This window comes from Hesperophylax consimilis, chromosome 10 (assembly GCF_061612785.1).
Source record: "Hesperophylax consimilis isolate HC1 chromosome 10, BYU_Hcon_1.0, whole genome shotgun sequence".
NCBI lineage: Eukaryota > Metazoa > Arthropoda > Insecta > Trichoptera > Limnephilidae > Hesperophylax > Hesperophylax consimilis.
This window is the reverse complement of record NC_142845.1, coordinates 14633538-14646041: the sequence shown is the minus strand read 5'-3', so window position 1 is coordinate 14646041 and position 12504 is coordinate 14633538. Positions and strand designations below refer to the sequence as shown.

At 34.1% G+C, this 12504-nt stretch overlaps 2 protein-coding genes across 2 annotated transcripts; both read left to right on the top strand.

Moving 5' to 3' along the window:
- Window positions 1–1856, top strand: LOC149420341 (inactive pancreatic lipase-related protein 1-like). The gene is made up of 7 exons (XM_089636097.1): window positions 1–89; window positions 195–312; window positions 413–561; window positions 772–1023; window positions 1175–1357; window positions 1445–1643; window positions 1738–1856. The coding sequence occupies exons 1-7, from the start codon at window positions 77–79 to the stop codon at window positions 1769–1771; spliced, it is 948 nt and encodes a 315-aa protein (XP_089492223.1). The 5' UTR covers window positions 1–76; the 3' UTR covers window positions 1772–1856.
- A 2392-nt stretch (window positions 1857–4248) lies between these two features.
- Window positions 4249–12207, top strand: LOC149420340 (uncharacterized). The gene is made up of 4 exons (XM_089636096.1): window positions 4249–4493; window positions 4783–5687; window positions 8848–9166; window positions 11335–12207. The coding sequence occupies exons 1-4, from the start codon at window positions 4341–4343 to the stop codon at window positions 11401–11403; spliced, it is 1446 nt and encodes a 481-aa protein (XP_089492222.1). The 5' UTR covers window positions 4249–4340; the 3' UTR covers window positions 11404–12207.
- The last annotated feature ends 297 nt before the right edge of the window (window positions 12208–12504 follow it).

The following is a 12504-nucleotide window of genomic DNA, read 5'->3' as shown; positions in this document are numbered from 1 at the left end:
AGGCTGTAATGCAAGTGCATGTATGTTATCAATTGTTTTAAGCGCTTAGCTTTGTAAAGCGTATACATATAAAGCAATGCATTTTAAAGGTAAGATTTATTGTCTCTTTTGCCAATTTTTTTTATGATTTTTGTAATACAACTCATCGAAAGTATGAAGGTGTCTAATTAGTTGTGTTTATATTCCTTCTACAGTATTAATATCGACATTTATCTTCGTCTCAGTGGTACACAGCTTTTCGTCTATCCCATTTTATCCAGATATCATTTCTAAAATACGAAATCAAGAAATATCGTTTTTGCTGTTCACAGGGTACGTACAAATCAATGTATTTTCATAGATACTTTATTTTTGTATTTCACATTTCAAGTAGAAAAGCATTTTCTAACAGATAATATATCTAATATTTCAGATATTCGGAAACAACGCCGTATTTTCTAATGCCTGGAAATATAAAAAATGTACTGCGTTCACCATTTGAATCAGGATTTCAAAGTAAAATAATAATTCATGGTTTCCAAAGCAGTTGTATGAATGAAGTATTTACTAAAATTAAGGAAGGTGTGGTATTAAAATGATTAACAGCATCAACCATTTTTTAAACATTTACATACATCTTCGGCGCTACAACCCTTGAAGAGTTTTAGCCGTCTCCAGGAAACGTCTCCATTCCATATTTTTGTTTATTAATAATGATTCTTACATATTATGATATATGTCAAACATAGACTAATAATAATACATCAATGATGTTAAATGATTTTTTTTCAGCATATTTTTCACAACCTATTGAATATAATATTATTTGCGTGGATTGGGGTCCCCTCGCAAAGAATTCATATTTGCAAGCTATTGACAGTGTGTGGCTTGTCGGGTTCTCTCTCAGTCTTTTGTTGGACTGGCTTGTTCTGATGACATCCATAGACCTAGAGGAGGTCCATATCATCGGGCATAGTCTGGGAGCACACGTTGCTGGAGTGGCTGGATACAATGCCGAACTTGGGAACGTAGGGAGAATAACAGGTATGATGACTCTGTCTCTGAAAGCTGTTGTATTGTAACCTCTCTTTCTGCTGCATTCATGGGGAAAGGTTACAAAGATTACATGCGTTAAGGCTTCATTTTTTGTTTTAATTAAAAACAATTGAATCTATAAAACTAAATCAAATTTCAGGTTTAGATCCCGCGGTGCCGATGATTAATTTTGTTCCAGAAAGAACCCTTGATAAATCAGATGCCTTAATAGTGGAAATTATATTTACATCCATGTTATCTTATGGTCATCCTTTGGGTCACATCAATTATTATTTAAATGGTGGTCTGTGGCAGCCCGATTGTATGTTTACAGGCTTTGAGCGTTAGTACTTTTGACAAACAAATCTTATATACTTATCTATCATTAAAACGAACAATTAAAGGTTTACAGAATAATGTACTTTTGCAGATAAAGCGCTTTCGAGGCAGTCATTTGGAAGTGGGGATATTGTATGTAGTCACATGAAGGCATACGAAGTATTTTCCGAAGCTATTTTATGTCCAGACTGTTTCACAGCACTTCCATGCGTTGATGTTTCTTCAGCGATGGAAAATAAATGTTATAGCGATAGTGAGAATTATTATTTTATGTTTAACTTGGATTTCATGTAAGTAGATTAATCTGAAAAACTTACTTATTATTACAAATATTGGTTGCGTATCTAAGTACCTATCTAACATCCTTGTATTCTTTGTTCACAGGTATGATGGAATTTACATCATAAAAACTTCGTGAGTGAAGCAAGAAAAATTGAGTGAATAGAATTAGACCATAAAATTTATGTTTTAAAAGTGTCATTTAATTTTTCAATAAAGGCAGCGTAACAAAAGCTCTTTTTTAATATTATTACCATTTCCTCTTGATTAAATAATATCTCAACATTATTATTTGAAAATTTAATTAAAAGGCAGCGTGTTTGAGAAATTATGCCAGAGGCTGTGTGTATTAGAAATACGAGCGTCACGGGTCAGAAATAGCATCATACCCATTTATCAGAGGACAATCGATAAAAAAAAATAGAGTGTGTGGCAAGCCTACGCACGACGGAAGTGAAACTTTTAGTATTCTTCTCTCTCTCTTTTCATTTCATATTATTATTATTCAGAATGCTGTACATTATAGTTTTAAAAAGCATAAATTTATTTATAGGCGTGTTGTTAATAAATGAACGTTTAACTAGATTCCTAATATTGATATATTTATAAGTAGCATGTGATAAAAAAAATTAAAAGTTATAAAAATATGGGATTCGAACCCGGGTCCTGCATAACGAGTGTCGAACGCTCTGCCTCTAGAGGAGAGGTATCTCGCGCGACGAGAACCGCGTATACAACGTGTACTCCTCAATTGATATAATATATAATATATATAATAAAAATAATTAATCAAAATACCGAACGACTCTACCGGCTCGATTTGTAAGCTATATTTCGACCAAAATATCATATAGGTACCGACCGTTACTTCTAGCCAATTACTCGAGTGAACACCTGCCGGTCTAGAGTCACACTAAATGGATTTAGACATTTCGGGAGACTCTCGGTTAAAATTAACAAATTTATGTAATTTTTTACTACATTATTACAAATCATGTAGATATCTTCTTATATGTATGCCTGACAAAGTCGCAGCACGAGAGCATTTTATCACTTTTCCTCGTATTAAAAAAATCACAAAAAGAAAAAAAAAAGTTAAAGCGGGGATCGAACCTCGGTTCTTCACGACGACAACCGGGCGCTCTGCCTCTAGACCGTGAAGCTGAGTTTGGAGAGTGACTTAAACTAGGTATATAATATTAGCTAGGCTCCTATAGCGAAATGATCACGGTTTTTCGTGACGGTCATGAGTCGGTTTTACTCCGGTCCTCGAAAATGCATAACGCGCGTAAAGAACTTTCACTTCAAAACGTGTAGATTTTTATTGATTAAAAGTGGTGTACACAAAGTATTTCATTTTCATATAATTAAAATGACGCCATGTAAGTAATTTATATAACTATTGAAGAAGGTAGGTTATTATTTTTCACATGACGCCGAATGACCTAATGACCCAATATAGCTTTTGTGTGAAATATTTTTCGAAATTACAATCCCGTAATAAACCACTCCTTTATCTATTCCCGAAATCCGAAACTAGTGTTGGGCATAATCGGAACATTATGATCATTATGATAATCTGGAAAAAAAATCAGAACATCAACAATTCGAATGATTTCAAATTAATCGCTCGGAGTTCAGCGAGAGCAATAGCTTCGGTTAGAGGCAGCATTTTTGCTCTCGGGGGGTGGGATAAAATACGAGAGAATCGATTTGTCTGAGACCAAGCAAATGATCGGTCATTGATCGAATGTGCCCATCGCTACCTGTACGAAATTAATGCCGTTCAGATCAGTGATGTGATGTCTAGGAAAATTTCCCTAAATGAAGGGGAGAAAAAGATTTTCCAGGGAAAAGGGAAAAAAGCACAAAAATTACAATAAGTTAGCACCAGAGGACACGGAAATATTCTCAGGAATTATTTCCTTCAAAATTCCCCAGCTACCCTCCTATAGGTTTTAAAATACTGTGGGGAATAACGTTTCTCTAAAATTCTCCAGTCACACCACCCCCCCCCCCTTCATCGCACAAATCCACTCTGAAATCTAGTGAAGTTTTGGAGTAAAATTTAGGGAAATAAAAATTTTGGGCATACCATCACTGGTTCAGACGGTGCGATTTTAGTTAGAACGACTTTTATTGAACAAGATTTCGTTCAAACGTTTCAGTTTAATTTTCATATTCGAAGTGTATGGCGAGCGATATGCTGAAATAGACCAAGACATGATGCGTATAGCGTAATGTGTATCGCGTAAACCATGATGAGTAGGTATAGCGTAATGCCTACCCCTAAATAGAAACGTCTTCTTTCGCTAAAGGACGCAAGTTGACGCAAGTGAACGCAAAAAAGTTTCGATTCGGCGTAAAACTCGAACGATGACTCAGACTTCAACAGCAAAAGTAGACAGGTTTTCAACTTTAGTCGCTCAACTAAAAACTTGATCAACTTTGCTGAAAGGGTATTCACACTTGTCGACTAGCTTTCAAGTGTCATTGAACAAAGATTTGATCAACTAAAATCGCCACGTCTGAGTGTAACCCAACGATTTGCAAAAATCTATGCTTTTATTCATGCTTGCCAACTCATAAAAATGCTAAATATAGCTGTCAAGCTCTCGGAGTTGATTCCGTTATTTTAGCTTGTTATTTTTTGTTGTTTATCCATTGCCAGTTAAAATATAGCCGATTTAATATTCCTATTTCGCAATATGACGTGCGTTTTCGGTGCGCTGTCATACAGTATCTCGGAAATATGTCGAATATGTTTGCAAAAGGAGAATGAACTAACAAATATATTTTTACCTTTATCTGAAGAGGAACCCACTGCAGCTAGTTTAATATTCACATTTGGCAACACACCTGTAAATATATATTTATATAAATATAAATACTACATAATATTTTGATAATATTCAAAATCATAATTATGTATTTTCTCCACTTTATTTGTGTATCAACTTGTTATAATGCCCTGATGAACGTATAGTTGTCTGAAATTAGATAGCTTAACACTCAAATATAGTGGTGTATACAAAGTAATTCTTTTTTATAATGCTCCACGACAAAGTAACCAATGATAATAGCATTATATTTATAAAATTATTGATTTAACAACAATAAATACATAATTGTGAATTACTTTTCTTTTAGGTTGAGGAACACGATGGGTTCCCGTCACAGATTTGCACAGGTTGCGAGTTGCAACTCAGGCAGTGCGATAAATTCCGACAAAATATTCAACGCAACTACGAAATATTGTGTATCTCCGTCTCAAATGAAGAAAAACCCAATGTGTCTTACAATGAAATCACAACCACGGAGTTTGAGCTTCCACTTGACAATTCGACCATCAAAAAAGAGGAATCGATGGATGAGGGGTCTGAATTTGGTTTGCCAGATATGCAAGATGACTCTTCCAGCGATCGCTACACTAAAAAAAGAACCACCCGATCGTCAAAATCTTCTAAAAGAGAACACTCTGCAAAGAAAAAGTTAAAAAAAGAAGCTAAAAAAGTGACCAGAAGAAAAAAGGGCGAACCTAAAAAACTGCCAGATCAGAATGATAAATTATCCGCAGCACTCCAGAAGTTTTTGAAGAATCGAGATAAGTGTCCACTTTGTTTTGAAACATTGCAAGAAAATGAAACAATGGAAACGCATTTCTATTCCCACTACAATCATTCTAACCTCACTCCGTTGATAGTCAACGGGAAGAAAACGGCGACATGCAACATTTGCGAAAGAGATTATAAGTTCTTCAATATGGTTCCTCATCACAGAAAGCACTTGAAGATTTACCCCTTCAAGTGTGAGTTTGAGGGATGCGACAAGGCCTTTGCCTCCACCATGAATCTCTCCTGGCACCTCGACACCCACAACGGCATCAAGAAGTATCAGTGTAAGACTTGCGGGAAAACCTTTGGACTCAGCGGGTCTTTAAGAAATCATGAAGAGACGCATATTATTGAAAATGCTCAGTGTAAAATTTGTAATAAGACATACAAAAATCATCAAATGCTCAAATTACACATAAAAAGACACATAAATAGCGAAAGGTATGTCACTTTTCTATTTATCGAAGAATTTATTTTTGGTTTGCTTTCCGAAATGATAAAGTTTAGATTCGAGTTGGTACTAATAAAAAAAAATCTTCAAGTCTATTTTTAAAATCCGGCAACATTGCATTTCACAGCTGGCAATGAAATCACGCATACGCATTCATTTTATTTTTTACCACCAAGATGTTGTTTTTCAATTGAAGGCGACAGTTTTTTTTTAATGCCTTCTGTAATATACCCATAAATCGTGTTTTGATCATAAAATGGTCAATTTTCTATTATTTTGTATAATTCAATATATTTACAATTTATTTGTGTTATTTTTCGTAACTTTTGAAGTAACTATGCAATAATTGCATATTGTAAAATTTACTTTCATTTTATTTTAAAAAGTGGGGTTAAACGGTTTTGCCAATGTTCATATAGAATTTTATAAAAACTTAATTAAAGTGATCTTTTTTAATGAACATAAATGTCTAATACACATGTATCAAAGAAATAAACGTTTTTAGATGTGAAAGCAATGCGTTCAAAATTAAAGTTTTTTGTTGTTGTTTTTCTGTAAACTTCAAAAATTTTTATATATTTTTATTGTATGAACGAAGTGAAAGTTTTCTTGCAAATTTCTTAAATAAAAGGTTTTTTTTTTAAATATTGAATTTTCTTTAAATTTTGTCGTTGTGATGAAAAATGTTTGTAGTATGCTTTTTTCATGTGTGAAATTTAACTATGCAATTTTTAAATATTAAAATATATTTTCAAATACAAAAATCTAAAAGGTCTTTGTATTTGTCTACTTTCTAAAATGATATTTGTTTTTATCATAGACATATGAATATTAGTAGACCTGCCCTAAGTGATTAAAAGCGTATTATTCCCCACTCCCCATACCGGTTCCATTGGAGCCGGCTGGGCTCGCGTATGGCTTCCCGTGAATCTTGAGAATGTGACGTCATCATTCTTGTTCGAACTAGCGTCGAGCTATGGTCGAGGCATTTTATTAACACGGCATTTTTTTAACACGGCAAAATAGTGGCTTGTGCTATGAAAACTTGTAAAAATAGATATGAAAAAGAGAATAAACCCAATTGTCGTATTACATTCCATATGTAAGCATCATTTTAAGCTTATTCACGTCGTATAATATGAATCAGTTGTAGAAACATATACTATCACATCGAGATACATCTGGACGCAAAATACAAAGCCGTTGCTTAAGAATCAGGGATGTGTCTTCGCCTTTTGCGCTTTAGGTACCACGTGTTAGGTACGCGTTTGTTTCGTATGTACGGTACTGCTGGAACGAGAAGGAGTGCATATCACGTAATGCGCTAGGTTATACCGAGTGGCGATGTGTGATAGAAAATCATGTTTTTTGTTTTTAATTGAAAAAGTGTCATCGGAAGGCAAAATGATGTCCAATTTTTTACTCCAAATACTCTTAGGAATCGCTGGTAAAAACTGTGTGTATATAATTTCATTTGTTTTTTTTAGTTGTTTTACTTTTCTATTATCTTCTTAAAAGTGAAATGTTATATATTTTCTTAAAGATTTTAATATTTTATTATTAATAGGAACAGAACGGTTGTGACAACCCTCCAACATTAGTCGAATGTAGCGATTCTCAAGTGTGCGCATCGTTGTTACTGGGAAGTAAATTATGAACACTTATAAAAGTGTCTTAACTAAATACGCAAACAAAATATTCGACTCTGAAAATAGAAGAAATTTTTTTTTGCCGAATTTGGACTTCGCAAATTTGTTCATAACGTGGCGAGTAATTTGCGCTCCCATGTAAAAATGTCTATTCATTCAAAAGCAGATTTTGCTTTTAAGAACTAAATGGTGATATTATAATGCGAGATGCCTATATACTGTCAGATTGATTTATTGACGAATCACAGTCAGCTTTACCCCCTTTGTTCTTCAACAGTTGATTTTACCCCTCACCTTTAATTTCTAGTCTATATATTCATATGTCTGTGGTTTTTATCTTTAAAATGAAGAAATTTAAAGAATATTGGAAAAATTCCGAAATTCTATAAATAATAAAATTTTTTTTTGCCGAATTTGGACTTCGCAAATTTGTTCATAACGTGGCGAGTAATTTGCGCTCCCATGTAAAAATGTCTATTCATTCAAAAGCAGATTTTGCTTTTAAGAACTAAATGGTGATATTATAATGCGAGATGCCTATATACTGTCAGATTGATTTATTGACGAATCACAGTCAGCTTTACCCCCTTTGTTCTTCAACAGTTGATTTTACCCCTCACCTTTAATTTCTAGTCTATATATTCATATGTCTGTGGTTTTTATCTTTAAAATGAAGAAATTTAAAGAATATTGGAAAAATTCCGAAATTCTTTGAGAAATTATTATTATTTTAAGTTTAAACAGATTAACCACCTCTTTGGCTGTATATTTCTTCCCATGAACTATTTGATGTCAGTTTCTATATTGATAAGGTTTTCACATCCACGGTCGTTTATCAATTGAATATAATTTTCAGCACAGTTTTTAGTTTTTTAGTATTTTACGCCATTCTTAACCCCTAGGGGCCAAACCCCTGCACTTGCAGTGTTAAAGAAACATGACCACGCACGGTACGATGCACTGCAATTGCAGTGTCTACCTTATACATTAATTTTGCCTTTCGGATATTACATCTGCTAGTTAGTTCAAGACACAACAAAAATGTCACTTTATCAAGTATGTTATTGTCTCTTCAAGTTTCTTGTCTGCCCCTACGTGTTAATGAAAGATTTTATAATTTCATTTTTTTTTTTGCTTTGTTTTAAACCACTTTATTGAGGTCGGTTTATATAGGTCGACTGGTTTCGTTTCTAACTCAATAAAGTGGTCTAAAACAAATAATTTTTTTAAAAGTGTTTTCTTTCTTCGATAATGAAAGATTTTATGTGTGGTCCTGCCGCTTAAAGGTGCACAGTAACCTTTCTTTTTGTTACAAATGACGTTTATGGAAAAAGTGTTCAGGTTATCATATACCCATCAGAGTTTTGCCTATATCCACTTAGTTTTTACTACTTAATTCAATCAGATTAAACTTAACATAGCTTTAGAGTTTAGATAAGATATCTAAAAATTGTCATGCAACAGTTTCTTTTCAATATTGACCGCAAACTTTTATTTCCAGGTATAAATGTGAACAGGCTGGATGCGACCGAGGCTTCTACTCCATACAGGAGTTGAACCGGCACCACCGCACCCACTTCGGCACCCGAACCTTCATCTGCGACGTCTGCAGCAAGGCCTGGTATACCGAGAAGGAGCTAATCCGACATAAAAAGTACCACGATCCTGTCAAAGCGCACCAGTGCGGGGAGTGCCTGAAGACCTTTGTGGATAAATCCCAACTTAAGTTCCACGTCATGACCCACAGAGGGGAGAGGCCCCATGTTTGTGAATATTGCGCCACAGCGTTTATAACGCGTAGTAAATTGAAAAGACATCAGGTAAGAAAAGTACCTAATTTAGATCTTTCTGTATAAAGCTATGATCCAAGTAAAAGCCAGTATGTGTGTGTATATATCATATATTATCCCCAATGGTTACATCCTATACTTCAGCTCTTCAGCGGTGTTTGCTAAAGGCCACATCCACAGTTTCACTTCGTTAACCCCACATTCCTCTGGCATATTGTGCCGTATATTAGAGTAGATTTTGTGTGTATTTCCTAAACTGAAAACCATTTTTGTAAGGTGATGAAAATTTTACAAAATTTATTTTTAATAATAAACATAATATTTTATATTTTTCATTTTTGAAAGCAAACATTAAGTTTTAAAAATGGTTCACCTTACGTTTTGTTTGTCTAAAATTACTTATAGTGTAAAAAAAACTCATTTGGAATGGCAACGTTTGCAGGGTAGCTACAGCTACAGAACAATTTTTATTAATAGATATATTTAAAAAATATATATTTATAAATGTATTTTTTTGGTTTTACTGAGGATTGAACCTTCCTCCCGGACTGGCTCTTAACTGCTGTGAACTTTTAAAACATAAAAATAAAATTTGTCTGATAGAGGGTTGAACCTCAGGGACTGCCTAAGCCTGAGACTGAGTGAACCGCGCTATCACTTAAGCCAAATCCTAATTGGATGGTATCGAGATTTATTTTGTACATCCTGCTGTAAATTTTTATAATGTCATCGTGCGTGCCACCAAAAGTTTGTAGAATACATTGTCATCAAAAACGAGTCTATCTCCCGAATTTCAGCTCCATCGGGAAGTGCGTTAATTTCATTCAAGAAAACAAAATCGAAATTTGAATAGATGTATTTGAAATTGGTTAATGTTTTGGAATACTTTATCATTGATACATTTATTTGGATGACAAAGGCTAATAGTTACGGGCTTCTCTTGTTGCACAATGTTTCTTGTCATCTTTTATGTGATACATGAGGGTTTGCTTCAATAAATGAGCACTGTGATTCTTCTAATGAAGTCTACATTTTTTTGTCGTAGATCGGCACTCTGATGCTAAGAGGGTTAAACTTCTAATGAAGTTTACATTCTTTTGCCGTAGATCGGCGCTCTGATGCTAAGACTGTTAAACTTTTGCCGTAGATCGGCACTCTGATTTTAAGACGGTTAAACTTTTGCATGCTAAGAGGGTTAAACTTTTATTGAAGTCTATATTCTTTTGCCGTAGATTGGCGCTCTGATGCTAAGACTGTTAAACTTTTGCCGTAGATCGGCACTCTGATTTTAAGAGGGTTAAACTTTTGCCGTAGATCGGCACTCTGATGCTAAGAAGGTTAAACTTTTGCCGTAGATCGGCACTCTGATGCTAAGACGGTGAAACTTTTTCCGTAGATTGGCACTCTGATGCTAAGACGGTTAAACTTTTGCCATAGATTGGCACTCAGATTCGAAGAGGGTTAAACTTTTCCCGTAGATCGGCGCTCTGATGCTAAGACGGTTAAACTTTTGCCGTAGATTGGCACTCTGATTCTAAGAGGGATAAACTTTTGCCGTAGATCGGCACTTTCATGCTAAGACGGTTAAACTTTTGCCGTAGATCGGCACTCTGATGCTAAGACGGTGAAACTTTTTCCGTAGATTGGCACTCGCTAAGACGGTTAAACTTTTGCCATAGATTGGCACTCTGATTCGAAGAGGGTTAAACTTTTGCCGTAGATCGGCACTCTGATGCTAAGAGGGTTAAACTTTTGCCATAGATTGGCACTCTGATTCGAAGAGGGTTAAACTTTTGCCGTAGATCGGCACTCTGATGCTAAGAGGGTTAAACTTTTGCCATAGATTGGCACTCTGATTCGAAGAGGGTTAAACTTTTGCCGTAGATCGGCACTCTGATGCTAAGACAGTTAAACTTTTGCCGTAGATCGGCACTCTGATTCTAAGAGGGTTAAACTTTTTCTGTAGATTGGTACTCTGATTCTAAGAGGGTTAAACTTTTGCCGTAGATCGGCACTCTGATGCTAAGAGGGTACCTTTTTCTAAATTAAATTATAATTGTTATTCATGATTGAAATTTAATTTTAAATGTTGTTTTTTAAAAATGAATTGTCATTGTAGGAGCAGTCTAAGTTGAGAAAAACGTTGGTTTGCTACAAATTCCACTTTAATTTGTTCATTATGTTTTTTTTCTTTACAGATGAAATCCTGCAAAGGTTCAAAAAATATTCTCATGATAGATCATCCACCACCGGTCAATCTAGTGTAAAATGTAGTGAATAGGGTGACTAATTTTATATTAAAAGATTACAGCTTCAATATCCAACCAAGTGCAATATTTTATATATGTACTTCAAACAATGTGCATTATGCATTTTTCTCAGGTTTTGAGTTGAAAAAAACAATGTCTTCTATAATACAACTATTTTAAAATGTCTTTTAAAACTTAAATTATAATTATGACTGAAATACGTATATGTCCGCGTGTGTGTACGTGATTGCCACCAAAAGTTCATAGAATGCATTGTCATCTGCCGAGCTTCCATGGATTAATTTTCGCTTTTATTCATTCATTTCCGAAAACAGAAGTGAAATTCAAAAAGATGTATGATTTGAGATTTTCATGGCCAAAAGTATTTTAGTGATTTATTTTTGGGGTATTATGCCATGTTGCGCTACCTCCTTCATTAGCCAACGTTTCGGACAGCATTGCAGTGTCCATCATCTGTCCGAAACGTTGGCTAAAGAAGGAGATAGATAATAGGGGAGTATGGCCTTACCGTGCACGTCCGTAAAAAAATATGCATAAAGAAGTATGGACCTAAACAATACGGCGGTGCTTGTAGAATTCTCCAATTAATAATATTCATTAAAAATACAAATATTTTTTTTATCAGATTAATTTAATATCTGATTAATTCGGTTGTTTTGAAATAACTTATATGTAATTTTGTTTTTAACAAATTTTAAATACAATTAAAAATTACGAAATTTCTGAAGTAAAAAACAACTCTTTTTAACATTTTCTTCTCTCAAAAAGTCACTCTCTTAGAGGTTAAAGAAATTTTCATTGAACCACATTTTTCATGAATAAATAATAATGATTATTTATCAACTGATAAGAACTACAATACTTTTTTGCTTTAAAAATTTGGTAAATTCTTTCAAAAACAATTGATAAACTTTATTTTTTTTTTTCATAAGAAGCAATTACTTTGTAGTTAGACATTATATTTTAAAAAAATAAAACAAACACTTTGTATTTAACCACGAATATTTATTATTTTACACATCGACCGGTTTCTCTTCAACCAAGCTTCATCAGGATATAATAATAACTAAATACTAAGACAGAGTTGTTGGTTATATA

Bases quoted from the DNA above. Each gene is read 5' to 3' on its own strand.
- LOC149420341 (XM_089636097.1), top strand. The intron at 313-412 runs GTACGTACAAAT...CTAATATTTCAG, and splicing joins TCGTTTTTGCTGTTCACAGG to ATATTCGGAAACAACGCCGT. The intron at 1,358-1,444 runs GTTAGTACTTTT...GTACTTTTGCAG, and splicing joins TATGTTTACAGGCTTTGAGC to ATAAAGCGCTTTCGAGGCAG.
- LOC149420340 (XM_089636096.1), top strand. From the start codon at position 4,341: ATGACGTGCGTTTTCGGTGCGCTGTCATACAGTATCTCGGAAATATGT. The intron at 4,494-4,782 runs GTAAATATATAT...CTTTTCTTTTAG, and splicing joins TCACATTTGGCAACACACCT to GTTGAGGAACACGATGGGTT. The intron at 9,167-11,334 runs GTAAGAAAAGTA...TTTTCTTTACAG, and splicing joins GTAAATTGAAAAGACATCAG to ATGAAATCCTGCAAAGGTTC.